This window comes from Arctopsyche grandis, chromosome 2 (genome assembly GCF_051622035.1).
Source record: "Arctopsyche grandis isolate Sample6627 chromosome 2, ASM5162203v2, whole genome shotgun sequence".
NCBI classification, from domain to species: Eukaryota; Metazoa; Arthropoda; class Insecta; order Trichoptera; family Hydropsychidae; genus Arctopsyche; species Arctopsyche grandis.
In genome coordinates, this window is record NC_135356.1 from 25,760,906 (window position 1) to 25,779,350 (window position 18,445).

Consider the following 18,445-nt stretch of genomic DNA (forward strand, 5'->3'; position numbering starts at 1 on the left):
TTGATTCAGCGATGGAATTCCTGGAAAGTAAAGACAATGATTTGCGGCTCAATTTAATTAATTCAAAAATTGACATAGCTTATATGACTGATTTATTTACCAAATTAAACGAAACCAATTTGAAGCTACAAGTTAATCAATTAAATTTAATCAAAACTTAAAGTGTAATATCTGCGTTTGTTACAAAAAATGTTGAGGGGGAATGCTCTCAGTTTCCAAATCTTTCAAAATTGCAAAAACGAGATGAAAATTTGCTTGCTTATTGTATTTCCAATTTTCGCCTTTCCAAATTATATATTAGATACATAAGTCAAACATTCTTTGATATTTAAGGGTTAAAACGAAATTTTGAATAAGGAAACTTAAAATATAGTTTTTTACTCTTGAGTAGGCATGAATTTAAATATAACTGAAACAAAAAATAAATGATAAGTCAGTTTGGCATCCAAACGTCATTTACACATTAATGAAATAGGTATTTTTTTTATTTTACCACATTCCTCATCTTCAATACAACATAAGTTAATACAAAACCGAAATATTTTTCGTTTTATTTAATTTTCGTCTCGATACTAGTAAATGTCATAAGCGTAGGTTATCGGAGATTATTTTAACCTATTTGTATGTATGGCAGTGCTCATCACTATTTTCATAATAATTGAATGCGATGTATGAGTGGAATTTTTATCTTCAGATTACGAGTTCAGATTGATGAACTTGTGTTCTTGCACCAATTAACTATTAGCATATATAGATATCAATAATATATACATAATAGAGAAAACTATTAGGTATATATGTATTTGTTCACATGATACAATACTTATCTTAAATTTGCCCTCTTTACTTTTAATTAATGAAAAACTATAAACCTTGTATAAAGAGGCTATTTTGGAAAAATCTAAAAAATATTGGGTCTGATCTCCATAGAACATCGTTTCTTAACCTTTTTTGCAACAACAATATTTTTATTTAATATTAGGGATTCTGTCTCGAGACAACCCAGGAATTTCACGATTTTTCGCTGTCTCTGGAATTTCTAAAAAATTGAACCGACACTCGAGACTTTCCAAACATTTTATAAAATCTGCATACTCCGAAGTAATCCATGATCGATTTTCATACAGCGGGTAGCAAAAAGCATTTAAAAAAGACTTCAAGTGAACGAGTGTTTTCAACGGCATGCATATTTGTTGCAAAAATAAGAATTAGAATTTCTGATTCCCCTTTAAACGCTTTGATATTTTTATAAAATTTATTTTGTACTGCAAGTGTAAGTTATTCTTATTTTCATATCAACTATTTACAATGGATGTTTATATTATAAAATTCTACATACATACATGCCTAGTTGAAATCGCTTAAAAAAATGAAATATATGTAATATTTCATTTATTTCTATAATTTTATATTTACATACATACCGGTCTCCGTTACGGGCCCGAATGTGAAACGCCCGAAAACGCAAATATCGAAAATCGAAAGATCTTAAGTCGAAAGATAAAAAAGGGTGCATGATAAACGGTACATACTCACTTAATCTGCGCGAGCAGGATACAACAGGAACAAGAGGAACAGGCTTTTCCTTCCGTATTAATGTGCGTGCGCAGAATACGGGAGGAAAAGCCTGTTCCTCTTGTTCCTGTTGTATCCTGCTCGCGCAAATTAAGTGAGTATGTACGTGAGTATGTACCGTTTACCATGCACCCTTTTTTATCTTTCGACTTAAGATCTTTCGATTTTCGATATTTGCGTTTTCGGGCGTTTCACTTTCGGTCCCGTGAGGGAGACCGATAAATATTGTATAATTACAACGCAATGCAGATCAGTTTGGTGAAAATGTAATGTTTTAGTTTAAATACGTAAATATGAAATATTAATGATTTTATTCACAATGTTTTAATGAGTTTATTGTAAACAAATACTTTTTTTAGAAAAGGCGCCAAAAATTTAACCACTAATATAAGTAAAATATGACGCGCCGGCCCTGCATATATCAATGGCATTGAATCAATACGAGTATCTAAAAATGTGTCGATTTGAAAATCTGATTGATATACATTTTTTTTCAATTTCCCCAAAATTCCCAGGAAAAAAACGCGGTATATTCCCAATAAACCGGTTAAACCAAATAAACCCTATGCACGAGCCGCCACTGCATATACTCTTATGTAAATAAGGAAACTAAAATTATGCGGGAAACGTCGACAGACGACTCCACATTAGTGTAACATTCCACAAAACAATACAGATCTGAGAACAATATTCACTGCAGTACGAAAATTCGCATGATTTCGTATGGTAAGTATAAAATGGTGCATACATACATACATATGTGTTTATTATGCATACATACATGTATGTATAATATTAAATTTTAATGTTTTAAATAATAGAGGGAGTGAAAAATTGTTGTACATATTTGTAGATCTTTTGCGCAACGATATGCAATATTTCTTCCTGGTCGACAGACACTGTACGATTACGGCCAAATTCTTACGACCGCAATTTTCAAACCGAAAAAGGCTTAATTGGCGTTGAGGGATCTTGCTGTGAATTTTGCTGCGTCTGAGTTTATATGTTCTCAATATTGGTTGAAACCACGCCCGAAAAAGCATTGCGCAACTATAATTACGCATTAATTACGTTCGAGCTTAAACAAAAGTTTAAAACTTGTACGCATTTCATATACGCAACTTTAATACTATCATTTTATATTACAGGAGTGGGGTCGAGAAAACCGGGCCCCAAAATCAAGAGTTCGTATTTTCGTAGCACCGGCTGCAGCAAAGGCACAAAATCCACGCCATTTCAAATTTCAGTTTTGTGAGAAATTCATATTTTTGTAAATTCCCCGTCATTTATCCGCTTTTGATCTCATCTTCACTTCTCGGGGCCCCATTAGTAACCGGGGAGCCATCAATGTACGGAGCCCCAAAAATTGTCACTCCCCAAGATGGCCGACCTTAAGCGCGGTCATCTCGGGGCGTTTTCCCAATTTTCCACCCCGTCCCCCCACCCCCCAATTTAGCATCAATTATTTATATCAAAATCATTTTTATTTATTTTTATATATGTACATATGTAGTGGGGGGAGGGGGGTGGCAAATTAAATGGTTCAAAAGTGACATTTTCAGAATGAAGTTTATCGGAGTGATATATGTATATATATATTTTTTTAGTTTTGGTAATGCATGTGCATGTATGTACATATATTGAAAGAAATTTTTCATTTTTTTCATATTTTTCATTTTTTTTCATATTTTTCATTTTTTTTCATATTTTTCATTTTTGTCATATTTTTCATTTTTTTCATATTTTTCATTTTTGTGCTCCGGTATATTTTTTTTAGTTTTGGTAATGCATGTGTATGTACATATGTACATTTATAGTATGGAACTTTTAAGTTTTAACTTTTTGAAATGTCAACGGGAATAATAATAGTAGGAAATGAAAGTAAAAAAAGAAATTTCATCAATTAGACCAAGTAAAGAATGGATTTTTTTACATTTTACTTTCAGATAATAAAATGCTACCGGTGAGGAACCTTCAGGGTAAGAGGGAGTGTTGCATATGCTCATATGTGGCGGACAGGTATTTAATCTAAAATTGTAACTAACGAAAGCCGAGTTCACAGTATTCACGCATGTGTTTTGAAAATGCCTCAGAGGTATGCTCTATGGGTATTTTTCAAGGCGATTTTAAGCAAAAGCGACAGCAACAGCGAAATTGATTTAATGTATTGCCGGAAAATTGTCCCCGGCGAGCCAAGATTGCGAAAGTGTCTGTGTACTCTGCATAAAAATTCCACTTACATCGACGATATTGTAATACTACATTTATTTCACATACATATTAATCTCGTAATGTGAATATGAAACATTTAGAATTAGGTCCGGGTTACAGAACTGGATCGAATTCAAAACGTCCAGGTAGACATCGTCGGTGTAAGTACAGCGAATGAACCAAACATAAACATAAACTATTATTAAAAGCTTTGTTATGTATGTAACTTGTCATTACAATATGTACTTCTCAATTTATAGGAAGGAATTCATCGAGGCAAAACATATTGAAGTAGCCATGATGAACGTTTTCAGCTATCCCTCATTTCGTCATGGCTATGTATGTAAGACATGTGCATACCAAGCCGTCGAACTCGGAGAAAAGGTGCCCATGAGTTAACATTTGATTGAACGTAGTAGTTCTACACACATATACATATATTAAATTTATACATAATGTTTTGTTGATACTTTTTATTGTCATCCTCAAGTCAAGCACCGATGAATATCGAACTGTCAGTAATCGGCATAAGAGACCCTTCACAAGAAGCCAATCAAGGTTTCATGGGATTGAGATGGATCCTTTGTTTTCCACAGCTGTAGTAGCTGATAATTCAGAATCGTCAGGATCTTTGGAATCGGAAACTACACTGTTGTCGTTACCGTCGACGTCAACGATGGATCCATTGGTTTCCACAGCTGTAGGGGCTGATAATACAGAATCATCAGAGTCTTTGGAATCGGAAACCACTCTGCTGTCGTTGCTGTCGACGTTAACGATGGATCCATTGGCTTCCTCAGCTGTAGCGGCTGATAATACAGTGTCGCCAGAGTCTTCGGAAGCGGAAACCACTCTGTCGTCGTTGCTGTCGACGTTAACGATGGATCCATTGGCTTCCTCAGCTGTAGCGGCTGATAATACAGAGTCGCCAGAGTCTTTGGAAGCGGAAACCACTCTGTCGTCGTTGCTGTCGACGTTAACGATGGATCCATTGGCTTCCTCGGCTGTAGCAATTAATACTTCAGAATCGCCAGAGAATTTGCAATCGGAAACCACACTGGCGTCGTTACCGTCGACATCAACGATGGATCCCTTGGCTTCCTCAGCTGTAGCGGCTGATCATTCAGAATCGCCAGGGTCTTTGGAAGGGGAAAACACACTGTCATCGTTACTGACTGAGTTCTTGGAATCACGTTCTGAATTAAATACAGACGACCGGTATGACTCATTATGACATTTAAAAGATAATATTGGTTGATGTTATATTCTTTTGTGTATTTTAATATTCTTTTTTATTGTTTTTAGTGAAAGCTTAGAAAGATTGAAATCAAAACTAAACAAATTAGCGGCAATATTGAACGAAATGTCTCCAATTATAAAGGAAATCTTCGACAGAGAAGATTTTTAAAATTTGTAATACATACATATTAATTATTATTAATACCAATTAGTCCAAATCACCACAATCCTGTGCTTTAATTTAAATTCACTCACTTAATATATAACTTTTAATACATATGTATAATTAGATTAGATTTAATTGATTCATATTCTATATTTTGGTCAAGTTTCGACACCGAAATGTTCATTTCTTTAAAATTACTGAAAAGCTGTATTTTCTTAACTTTCCCAGATGTCACATAGTTAACAGGCCAAAAACCTTTTGAAATCACCACTTCATCAAAGAGTTCATCCATTTTATTGCAGTATTTGCATATAGTGTTTCAATAATTAAACAATATAATAATTATTGATAACTGATATGTGTATTTAATTGACAGACTATTTTGAAAAAAAATATAATTTTGGTATGAATTGTTTAAGATCGTTCGAAAGTATGAAAAGATATTTCCCCATTGTCATTAAGTGTTATAATGCGTATAGTTTTAATAAATTAGGTAATGTTTGAATTTGATTCTTTTTATTTCATAATAATTCACCACAACTACATACATATGTATATCTCTTAACCAACATATATGTATACAAATGTATTTGTTTACATAGCAACAAAAAAAAGAGGTGCTTTATTAAATTATGTATTAAAGATTGTGTATTAAAGATTATGTATTTAATAAGCATTAAATTATAATATTAAAGATTATGTATTAAAGAGGTTTATTATTGTTAATAATAAAATTAAACTTTATTTTCAATTAAGAAATTTCTAATTTAATTAATAGTGAATAAAATCATTAATATTTCATATTTATATAGTTAAACTAAAAACATTACAACATATTGTAAAATAAACATATTGTATAATTACAATGCAAACTTTGTTTGATCTGCATTGCATTGTAATTATACAATATTTCTATTATATGAATCTACATCAGAAGAATATACAACTTTCGTATTTTTGAAATTTTTACTATTAATGCTTATGTATCACTCGCTGGATGAAAGATGAAAAATAGTCTTTCCAAAGACTCCGGGCCCGTCTTCGATATAACTTGCGGTACCATGAAATAGTACATATTCCTAATTCAGTGGTCTCAAGGTGAACCCTTGTGAATTTGAACAACGGACAAACCTACAAAAAAAAATATTTGTTTTTTTTACCCTACAAATGTTGATATAACTGCCTTTTGACTTAAGATCACACATTTTAGATAAATTCTGGTATGAAACAAAATTATCCTACCCATGATTCGCCTACAGGAGATGAGGACTTCCAGTAGATAAGAATTGAATAACTAGTATAGATCGGAGTGATATTATGGGAAAAGAATTGTAAATACTTATAAGATGAATTGTGAACATAATTATAATTATTAAGATTACACTAAAAAAAAAATAATTGCAAAATAGAAAATGATCAATAGCATCCGAAATATTAAGAAGTATTCTACATATTTCGAATTCAAGCTAACACTGGAGTATTTCGGACCCACAATATTTTAGTATTGTATTCTATTTATCATATCAAAATATCGTTGCACGTTAATATCGCAATTACGGCAAGTTTGCATATATGTATATATAAGCAAACATATGTTATATATTTACTATACATATATGTATGTATATTTACATACATATGTACATATATCAAATTTACATGCAGCATCATAGTTTGGAAAATACTGTTCATGCTTACATATATGAAAAGAGAATACCTCATCAAAGTACAGACATGGGGTTAGATGGACAGTCTATTAAAAATTCCGAAATTCGACTCTAATGTGAAATCTCACATGCATAGACAATAGGGATTTTGAAGTCTCGTATTTGTTCGATTCCTGGAACCCGAAATACAAATTTTTCGTTTTAAATCATTGGAAATACATTATGTTAAGAGAATTAACTTTTGACTAAATATTAATAGTAAAAAACATAGATATAAATACATAATATTATATGTATGTATATATAAAATTATCGAAAGAAATGAAATATATGTAAATAAGCGATTTCAACTAGGCATGTAGAATTTTATAATATAAACATCCATTGTAAATAGTTGATATGAAAATAAAAATAACTTACACTTGCAGTGCAAAATAAATTTATAAAAATATCAAAGCATTTAAAGAGGAATCAGAAAGTCTCATTCTTATTTTTGCAACAAATATGCATTCCGTTGAAAACACTCGTTCACTTTCTGTATTTTTACAAACCTCCTTTATGTTTCACTTGCGATTACAATTCAGGAAAAGATTTGCCTCTTATTTAAATGCTTTTTGCTACCCGCTGTATAAAAATCAGTCATGGATTGCTTCGGAGTATGCAGATTTTATAAAATGTTAGGAAAATCTCGAGTTTCAGTTTAATTTTTTAGAAATTACCGGGACTCCAGACAGCGAAAAACCCTGGGTTATCTCTAGACAGAATCCTTATACATATATATACAATTTTAAACAGTTTCCGAATATACAATCTATTCCTAATCTAGACACAACGATGTATATATGTATACAGAAATATATATAAGATAGGGGCCCCCTCCCCAAAAGCCCGATTTTCGATTAATATTAATTAAAAATATTATGCACTAGTGTTTTTACCCAACTTCGCTCGGTATTTGTAATATAAACCGCTTAAACATGGTCAATACTCAACACTTTATTAAATTTATTTGAAGTTTTATTTTATTTAAATTTATTTGAATATTTATGTTTTTTTATTAAATTGAACGTCACGGATTATACGAACCAAACAAACATACATACAACATAAAAACAAACAGTCTCTTTCGAAATTATATATTAGATGTTATTATAACATTTCTCTGGTGGGAAGTTTCAATTTAGTATGCTGAATTGAAATAAAACTTCCGAAGTATTTATGAAAATACATAGATAACACTTCAAAAAATTCTTACCATTTTTATTTCCATCTTATTTAATACACGTTATCCTACTTCAATGTATTTGGGTAAATAAAAACACGCTCACGTGGTAACGTATCCTTCAGCAAAGCATTTTGTAATTCTGCAAATCACATACTGACGATATCTTCGCCGCATAATTATCTTCCGATTAAGGTCGAACATTTTAATATTCTTAAATCTCCCTTAAAAAAAAATACTTACCCTTTTATCTATGAGTGTATAATGAATACATATATGTAGATATCGTCTTTGGAACAATTTTTTTTTATCTCTGTAAATACTCAATGAAATCATTTTGTATGTTATCACAGAAGGTTTAAATTTTTTTCAAATCAATGTTGTCTAAAAAAATTACGAAAATGCATACATACACACATATGTATGTATAAATTATTACACGAAAATTGACAGGTTCATAAATGCGAATCTAATTTCTTTACCATACTTAAATGTAACTATTTCTTAATTTTCGATTCACAGCGGACTTCTCAGAGCTGAAAATAAGACCCAGAACTTTTTACCTGTACATCACTTTCATAAAAGTGAACCAAATTTGGTTAAAGCTTGAAAATTTTAAAATATCAGTTATTCCAACAGTACATCGGAAGTTTTTCTTATATAAACCATATTTTATAAGTCAAAATCAGAAATATTTACAATACAAAAAAAAATCTGCATAATATTCCATGATAAAATGTTTTATTTAAAAGAAAAACTATTGATCAATTGTCATAAGAAATTATTGTAATTCAAAATCCTGTTTATACAATTGAACTATATCTTTTAATTTTCAATCATTTTTTAACATTTCCCTTTGATTTTCAAGCATTTTGACAGAAGATGATTCCTTCATTGATGAGCTATGCCTTCTGTTCAATAGTCTAATCCACAGGCTTTCAACCTTTTCCAGGTGGCAACCTCTTTTTATTATAAAAGCAAAGTGACCCACGACTTGAATACATTTGAAAAATACAATTTTAATGTATAAAAAGTATTAAAACACTTAGATTAAAATGAAAATTACATTTTAATCAGTTTTTTTCTTCAGTTTATTGACTTAGTTGGCTGCCCCACAGAGAACCCATAACCCATGATGTAATCGGCAGTAATTTGAATGTGTTTACTGATGTAAATGTAGTAAAATCTAAACTATATATAGTGGACGGTCACATTGAAGCTTTTGAAATAATAGTGATTGGTTTATTTTTGTCTGATTTGCCATTTACAGATTCAACAATTGATATTCCTTGTTTATTTATTTTTATACATACACGGCCGGAAGGACCATTTAACAATCTTCTTCTACTATATAATTTGGAAAGAGACTTTGTATGTATGTATCCGTCGTTCGTCGTAGTCCGTAGATCGGTGACGTCATCGAACACGTGATTCGATTTATTTTTTTTTTCGATCCATAGGCGCCGATTTGATTTTTTTCGATTCAATGGATTCACCCCCGCGGGGGCACAAGGCGAGTAGTTTCATGGGGCCCCGCCAGGGGCGCCACAAGGGGCGCAACCTCGTGGGGCCCCAAAGGGGCTGCAGTCTTATGGGGCCCCGTGGGGCCCCGAAGGGGCCGCAGCCTTATGGGGCCCCGAAGGGGGCGCAGCCTTATGGGGCCCCGAAGGGAGCGCAGCCTCATGGAGCGCAGCCCCATGGGGCCTAAAGGGGGCGCAGCTTTATGGGACGCAGCCTTATCGGGCGCAGCCTTATGGGGCGCAGCTTTATGGGTCGCAGCCTTATGGGGCGCCGCCCCATGGGGCCCCCAAAGGGGGCGCAGCCCTAAACGGCAACTGATCATGGGGGCGAAGCCCTAGACGGCATTTAATCTTGGGGGCGCGGAGGGGCGAAGCCCTAAAAGGCATTAACTAAGGGGGGCGAAGCCCTAGACGGCAATTTATCATGGGAGCGCGGAGGGGCGAAGCCCTAAAAGGCATTAACTAAGGGGGGCGAAGCCCTAGACGGCAATTTATCATGGGAGCGCGGAGGGGCGAAGCCCTAAAAGGCATTAACTAAGGGGGGCGAAGCCCTAGACGGCATTTAATCATGGGGGCGCGGAGGGGCGAAGCCCTAAAAGGCAACTGATCATGGGGGCGAAGCCCTAGACGGCATTCAATCATGGGGGCGCGGAGGGGCGAAGCCCTAAAAGGCATTAACTAAGGGGGGCGAAGCCCTCGACGGCATTCAATCATGGGTGCGTGGAGGGGCGAAGCCCTAATAGGCATAAACTAAGGGGGGCGAAGCCCTAGACGGCATTTAATCATGGGGGCGCGGAGGGGCGAAGCCCTAAAAGGCAACTGATCATGGGGGCGAAGCCCTAGACGGCATTCAATCATGGGGGCGCGGAGGGGCGAAGCCCTAAAAGGCATTAACTAAGGGGGGCGAAGCCCTCGACGGCATTCAATCATGGGTGCGTGGAGGGGCGAAGCCCTAATAGGCATAAACTAAGGGGGGCGAAGCCCTAGACGGCATTAAATCATGGGGGCGCGGAGGGGCGAAGCCCTAAAAGGCATAAACTAAGGGGGGCGAAGCCCTAGACGGCATTCAATCATGGGGGCGCGGAGGGGCGAAGCCCTAAAAGGCAACTGATCATGGGGGCGAAGCCCTAGACGGCATTTAATCATGGGGGCGCGGAGGGGCGAAGCCCTAAAAGGCAACTGATCATTGGGGCGAAGCCCTAGACGGCATTCAATCATGGGGGCGCGGAGGGGCGAAGCCCTAAAAGGCATCAGCTAAGCCTAATTTTTGAAAAACTTTTAGTGACATAATCAATATGAGGAATGAATGTAAGTTTTTCATCGAAAAAAATACAAATACAATACTTATAGGGTGAAAACTATTCAATTTTTGAAACGAAGTGAAATCCATATTCGTCACCAATGAATTTACTAATCATTTGCAAATAGAAACTTTCCAAATTGTCAAAAAGAGAAATTCTTATCTGCAAATGTTGATACTCGATTATACAGATACATAACTAAACTACTAATTTTTTGTTCAAAAACCCACTTAGACAGCTAAAAGTCGATTTATATTCTGAATAAGTCATTTTGGAGGAAGAAAAATTCTTTTAATCTATTCTAAAAAGTAGCTTTCATTATTTTCTGGAACCTTCCTCCGATCGAGTAATTTTTCGATACCATTCTAATTGCCTAATATGAATTCTATATTCTGCAATAGAAACCTATCTGTAGATAAACGATTAAGAACTGTTCAGTGTAATGTGCTTTTCGTTCTTTTTTTATAACAGTATAAAAACATGGCTCTTGATGGAAGTGATCACCAAAAATTATAGGCTTTCGAAATCTGTATATTGTAAAATATCCACCTATACCCTGCTTTGAGGCTGCTGTTTATATATTGTGAATATATAATATGTAGTTCAATTTAAATTTACACCTCAAAATTTTTCAATATATGGTCAAAAATTAAAGCTTTTCATAAGTTGGAAAATAATATAAACGACATTGATACCTTTTCTGATATTTGAAAATGAAACCTAATCAATATATGAGTCGTTATATTTGAAAGTCCATTTTTCTTCATTTCGAAGAATATTTCGCACAACATTAAATATAATGTTTTGCGTTTAACAATATTTAAAAATACCGGTGGTCTGAAATGCGTTTATTCTGCTTTCCGAGTGAATTTGTGAATTAAGTCAGATAGAAAGTGTTTTTGGAACTGAAAATTGGAACTCGGTCACTTTCAAATATAACGGCTCATATGTACTTGGTTTTGAAGATGTGCTCAATGTTTCGCAAGAAACCCTTTCCAATAAGGATTTAATCTGATTAAGAATAATCCGACAAGTTGACGAGAAGTCCAAACCAGCCCTCGGCTCACAGTTAATGTCGAAGCGTTTGTCTAAAGCACTTCAAACAAGGATACTTTCCTGTTATTTAGTGTGATTTATTTAATAAAATAAAAAAAACATTGTATTCCTTTTTCACTCTGCTTTTTTGCAAGAGAAAAGTATACTATCAGACAGGATATCTTGTAAAATAAATCACAAAATGAGGATCTACTTTGGTTTGAGAATTTGCTACGCAAACTAGAAATTGGTCTACTGTTTGACAGCCATTCGCTGTCGAAAGAGTTGACATCTATAAAGTTTAGGAAAGAGGAATTGTCCATGAATAAAAATACAACCATCGATTGGAGCAACTACATGAGAGAAATCTGTGCGGAGTACCTCAACCAACAGCCTAAACAGAAGATCGGATTCTATGGACACATCTCAATCTGAATCATCGACGAGAGCTTATTTGCCAAGAAGAAAAATGCTGGTTTGAGTGCTTCTTCAACAATACTTCTTAGTCAAAGTGGACTATCGCAGTTGAAAAACATTAATAACGGCAATTTTAGTAGAAGGCTTTAGTTTATTCGGATAGTTGGCGCGCCTAAATGACAGATGAACTGGAAGAGGCTGGATTTTATCATTTTAAAGTCGATCTTGCTGTAATTCCGTAGATTCTGACGTATTAGTTTATACCCTAAAAGTCGAAAGAATGTAGAGATCTGCCAAATGGTGTAATAAACAAAACCGATCATTTAAATTCGTATATGACTGTGTTTATTCGGAGACAACAAGTCTCTAAACGTCAATGTGATGAAGACGTATTCGAGTCACTTTCAGTTGCAATAAAAGTTGCTGGCCTCCGGTATCTAAATTACAATTGTGAATGAAATGTTTTTTAATATTATTAAAAAAATGTCACCCCATAACGGAAATGTGTTTTTCTAAAATGGGAATCAATTGTATGGGTTTATATGGAAATGGTTTATTATATATGGCAAACTTTCTAAGGACACCTCAGTCGTAAAACTACATAGGTATTGATGTACATATTTAGTCATTTTACGAATAAGAAACAACTATTAGCCATGGTGATGCTGAAAATAATGACCCAACCTTCGAAATATTCAAACAATACTATTGAATATAGAATACTATATGTATATTATCAAATAATTTGCATATCTGAGTGTATGTAGGTACATCCGTCTCAAAAGATGGACACTGGCAAGCAAGATCTGAAGACTTGGAATGACAAAATCAGCAGTGACTAGTCTGATACTGAAGAGCCGGTCCATTATGAATAAAATGAAGACTGGCCGGGTGAAATCTATGTTTTCGATCACATTAAATCAAGACGTTGAAGAGGAAGGTGAGAAATACCCTATAGATGCCTTTGAAATTTGGTGCGGGAGGCGGCTCAAAATGCGAAGCAAACGAATGTCTTCATCCTCCAGAAGCTTAAAATATGTGCGTGCCAAAGGATTCCTTCTGTATTTCAGACATGTCAGGAGTCAAGAGAAGCTGATAGTAATAGGATTAGTGGAGGACGCGCGCAAGAGGGAGATCCCCATACGATGGATGGATTTGATTAGTCAGCTGGATTCCCTTTCTGAACTATCAGCTTGGCTCAGGACTGGGAGGAGTGGAGGAGAGTCGTCCATCAGATTCCGGACGTTCCATAATACCAAATAAACACTTAATCTGAGTGCATTTGATTCGTGCCAACCCGGTACAAGACGATGATGCTCGTTATTGAGCGACCGAGAAGATATTAACCGTTGCCCGCGGCCATTTTCTATGGAAGCTTTGGGCGACAAGTCGGTAGCGCGGCTGTTTTCCATACAATTTCTGAACTTTGCACGGGATTTTGAGGCTTATATGCGCCTATTTCAACCGTTTTAAGGTTCAAAATTGGTTGAATATATTACTGAGAGTTGAATGCCATCTATTCAATTTGTTTAAAATGAATATATACCAATCAAAATTAGTTTTTTGTGGAACCATGCTGAAACCTCGTTTATGTGACGTCACGTCTTCATACAATTGAGACGATACGTCTCAAATGTATGAAGAATGATTATTTGATAATTAAGCGAAAACTATGAGATATATTATGTATTTTATTGTTTAAAATAATACTTTGTGTGTTAATGAACATATCTGGTTACTTGAGTAAATATTAAAATCTGTATTTAAGGTCGAAAACTCGATTGCTAAATTCAAGAAAAAGGTGCAGAGTACAGGGCTTGTTCGCTATTTATTGCCGCAGGCAAAGGGTTAAAAAAAATCAAATCAAAAATTTGTGAAGATTTTTGGTACTATATGACTTCTGAAAAGCTCATTTGTAGTGATCTATACTAATTCTTCGAATAAAAAAATAAAAAACAATCCAGTTTATATTTTGTGACCATTTTTGTATGTTTTATTGACTCGACATACATTTGAATTAAGTCTTTATAAATATAAATTTCATTTCGGAAGGCAAAAATACACTTAAAGTTCTGTGGTCGCATGTGGTTCCAGCTCTGAGGAGTTTCACTAAATTTCCTGGTAAATAATATGGAAAGATATTCATATATATATATGCTGAAAACATCAGCAAAACATGCTATGAAAATGGAAATAAATCGCATTGACGCATTAGATGCAACGAGTGTGTACTGTGTGTGATTGAATGGTATGACGCTGCAAGTGTATTTGTAGAAAATATGAAATAAATAAAAAAATCGCTTATAAAAACACCTTAAGATTTTATTTTAGGTACTTAAATTTGAACATAGTATGAAGATAGTAATATAATAAGAATTAATAAAATGTTAACTAAACAAAAATTAGATTTAAGCTGTGAAGAGAAATTATCCAAACACAAAATGAAAAGTACTGCAATACAATTAAGGTACAATTCAATTTGAATACATATGAGCAAAGTTGGGCTACAAAAATAATACATCAAACATACATTTATATGAAAAAAAATAAAATATATATATATATTCAATCACATCGCTAATAGCATTTATTTTAAAAGTATACAGACACATATATATATATATAGCCATAGTATTAGATAAGTAAATTAAATTTGGAGAAGTATAAGCCACTATTCCACAGTTTAAAAATATGTTATATTTAAATAATACTCGGTATAAACAAGTTCTTTCTTGAAACATCAAATTACAACCAACTACGAGATTGGTGTAGAAATCTTTTCTACGGTTAAATGGAACAGTCGCTTACACATTAGTGAATGGTACGAATGTAATCATACGAACGTACTTAAACCAGATCGGCGACGTTCATCGGCATTTCGTCGATCTGTGTCGAGTAATACTGCTCGATGTCTCGCAGGATCCTGATGTCGTCTGATTTGACGAAGTTAATGGCGACACCCTTGCGTCCGAAGCGGCCTGATCTGCCTATCCTGTGTATGTAGAGCTCTCGGTTGTTGGGCAGGTCGTAGTTGATGACGAGCGACACCTGCTGCACGTCGATTCCTCTCGCCCACACGTCGGTGGAGATGAGCACTCGGCTCTGTCCACTGCGGAACTCCTTCATGATGTTGTCCCGCTCCTTTTGCGGCATGTCACCGTGCATTGAGCTCACCGTAAAGTTAGCCTCGCGCATCTTCTCCGTCAGCCAGTCTACCTTGCGTTTGGTGTTGCAGAAGATGACCGCTTGAGTGATGGTCAAAGTGTCGTACAAGTCGCACAGTGTGTCGAACTTCCACTCTTCACGCTCGACGCCCACGAAGAACTGTTTGAGACCTTCGAGTGTGAGCTCATCGCGTTTGACCAGTATGCGTATGGGATCGGTCATGAATTTGGAAGTCATTTCTAGGATCTCGTGCGGGAGTGTGGCCGATGTTAGAACGACCTGAGTGGCTGGCGGCAAGTGACGGTACACGTCGTATATTTGTTCTTTGAACCCTTTGTTCAGCATCTCGTCGGCTTCGTCGAGGAGAAGCATTTTGATTGAGCGTGTGCGGAGGACCCTGCGGCGTATCATGTCGAAGACTCGGCCGGGTGTGCCGGAGACAACGTGTTGGCCGTAGTCCAGTTTGCGAATGTCCTCTCCGAGGTTGGTGCCTCCAATGCAAGAGTGGCATTGCACGTTCATGAAGTCGCCCAGGGAGAGTATGACTTTTTGAATTTGAGTGGCGAGCTCTCGGGTGGGTGACAGACACAGAGCTTGAGTCTCGCGTATGGAAGTGTTCAGGGATTGGAGTACTCCTATGGAGAAGGTGGCCGTTTTACCAGTACCAGATTGGGCTTGGGCGATGACGTCACGTCCCCGCATGATGGGTTTGATGCTGCGCTGTTGGATGGCCGACGGTTTCTCGAAGCCATAGGCGTAGATACCGCGCAATAGCTCGTCGCGGAGGCCCATGTCTGCGAACGTGGGCGTCACTTCGACATCTTCGCTGGTGTCGAACTCCACGTGGGAGAAGTCCTCGAGGGCGGCGGACCCGGTGTTCCGAGACGACATCTTGTTTCGACGTCACACAACGACTAAATAGACGAGCGAAAATTCGATGCGAAGTGACGCTCGCCGACGAACAGGGATACCACGTGCTGAGCCATGACCGATAAACATGGGTCGTAATCGCAAACTGTGAACGATACTATATATTTTTATTTTATTTATTTATTTATATAGCAAACTGCTAATACATATAACACAACATAACAACAAAAAATTATAAATCATCTTACACAAAGGTATCCATTAACACCCTTCAAGAAAGCATCAATGTTAATAGAAATTCTAATGCTTTCAGGAAGGGCATTATACATTTGAACACCTCTGTGAAAAACACCTCCTGCAGTTTTAGCTTTCTTAACTCTACCTTTAGTCAATTTATTCCTATTTCTCGTTTTATAATTATGTATATCTCTATTCCTAACCATATGGGAGCCTTGATGTTTTTACTTCATCATACAGTTCTGTCAGGCAGCATATTTTAAATGACTTCTAGCTACATACATATTTACACATGTTTTCATTTTGTAATTTTATTATTTAGCATAATGTGTATGTATGTTGGTTTTATCTTTATTTATATATGTATGCTATTTTTTATTTATATATATATATATATATATATATATATATATATATATATATATATATATATATATATATATATATATATATGTGAGTAATTTATGTGTTTATGTGTATATGCATGTATAATGTTTGTATATAATGAATGTGTATATGTATATGTATATGTGTATGTATGTATATGTGAATATATATATATATATATATATATATATATATATATATATATGTGTAGGTGTGTATGTATGTATATGTATATATGTGTATTTTTATATTTATGAATGTATGTATGTGTATTTGTGTATACGTGTAAGAATTTGTGTATATATGGATGATGTACATATATGTTTATATGATTGTCTTTGGCCAGGAAGGTGCATTGGGTTTACCTGTTAGGCCTTCTTGGTGTAAATTAAATAAAAAAATAAAATAAAATATGATTATTAAAATATTTGGGTAATAGATTCTTATCTAGCTTGTATATAAACTTTAAAGTGCTTACTTTAAGATTATTTCTAATGTCCAACCATTTCAATTCATCTAACATACTTCTTACATTCTTACGTTTCCTCACATTCAAAATTGAACGCATTGCTGTATTCTGTATTCTGCACTTTCTGCAGTTTATCAATACACAAACCACTAAATAGATTGAGCACTGTAGCGTAGTATTCAATGCCAATCCAAAATTCACACGTATCTGATATATAATTTTGATTCCGATTGCCGATTTCCGGATTCAAATTTCAATTCCGATTCCCCCAATTCCTATTTCAGTTTCGATTTCCGATTCCGAAAATTGTTTTTTGTTATTATTATTATTACGGATCAGTGCTAAATGGGTTCACTACTATCAATTTCTATTGTTGTCCTTTTTTTTTGCTCTCTAGCTTTGTAGGGACAATAGTAATGAATCCACTTTCCTGGAAAATATCTCATTTAGAACTCTGAGCGCTGATCTGTAATTATTATTACAAGAAAAGGTACGATCTCCAAGTTTTATACTTGGATAATGGTATAACTAAAGACTCTCTACGCTCATTCGTTGCGTCCAGATTTAACATCAATGGCTCTCCTTTGTTAGAGCTTGAAATCACTGATTCACCTATCTCCCTACAGAATATAGCTCTAATATCTCTTACATAATCAGTGTGGCATCGGAGAAGGCTTTCGACAGTATCATTGACCCCTCATTAACTACTAGGGGTCCCAATCGAATATTTGAATATTCGTGTATTCGAATTATTTGTTTGATTTTTCAGCCATTCGTTATTCGAATATTTCATCAACTATTCGAATATTATTCGTGTATATATTTTTTTATAAATTAAATACACAAAATCAACACGAAAAGAGTGATGACGAAGAAGCCGACGATTATAAAGAAAATGAAATATATAATGGGGATAATTGTGATAAAAATGAAGATAATGAATAAGATGAAATGTCTATTTGTG

The 18,445-nt window shown here is 35.0% G+C and overlaps 1 protein-coding gene across 1 annotated transcript; it reads right to left on the reverse strand.

Moving 5' to 3' along the window:
- Positions 1-14,662: 14,662 nt before the first annotated feature.
- LOC143920809 (eukaryotic initiation factor 4A-III) lies at positions 14,663-16,492 on the reverse strand. The gene has a single exon (XM_077443786.1). The coding sequence runs from the start codon at positions 16,407-16,409 to the stop codon at positions 15,201-15,203; it is 1,209 nt and encodes a 402-aa protein (XP_077299912.1). The 5' UTR covers positions 16,410-16,492; the 3' UTR covers positions 14,663-15,200.
- Between the last annotated feature and the right edge of the window lie 1,953 nt (positions 16,493-18,445).

Bases quoted from the DNA above. Each gene is read 5' to 3' on its own strand.
- LOC143920809 (XM_077443786.1), bottom strand. From the start codon at position 16,409: ATGTCGTCTCGGAACACCGGGTCCGCCGCCCTCGAGGACTTCTCCCAC.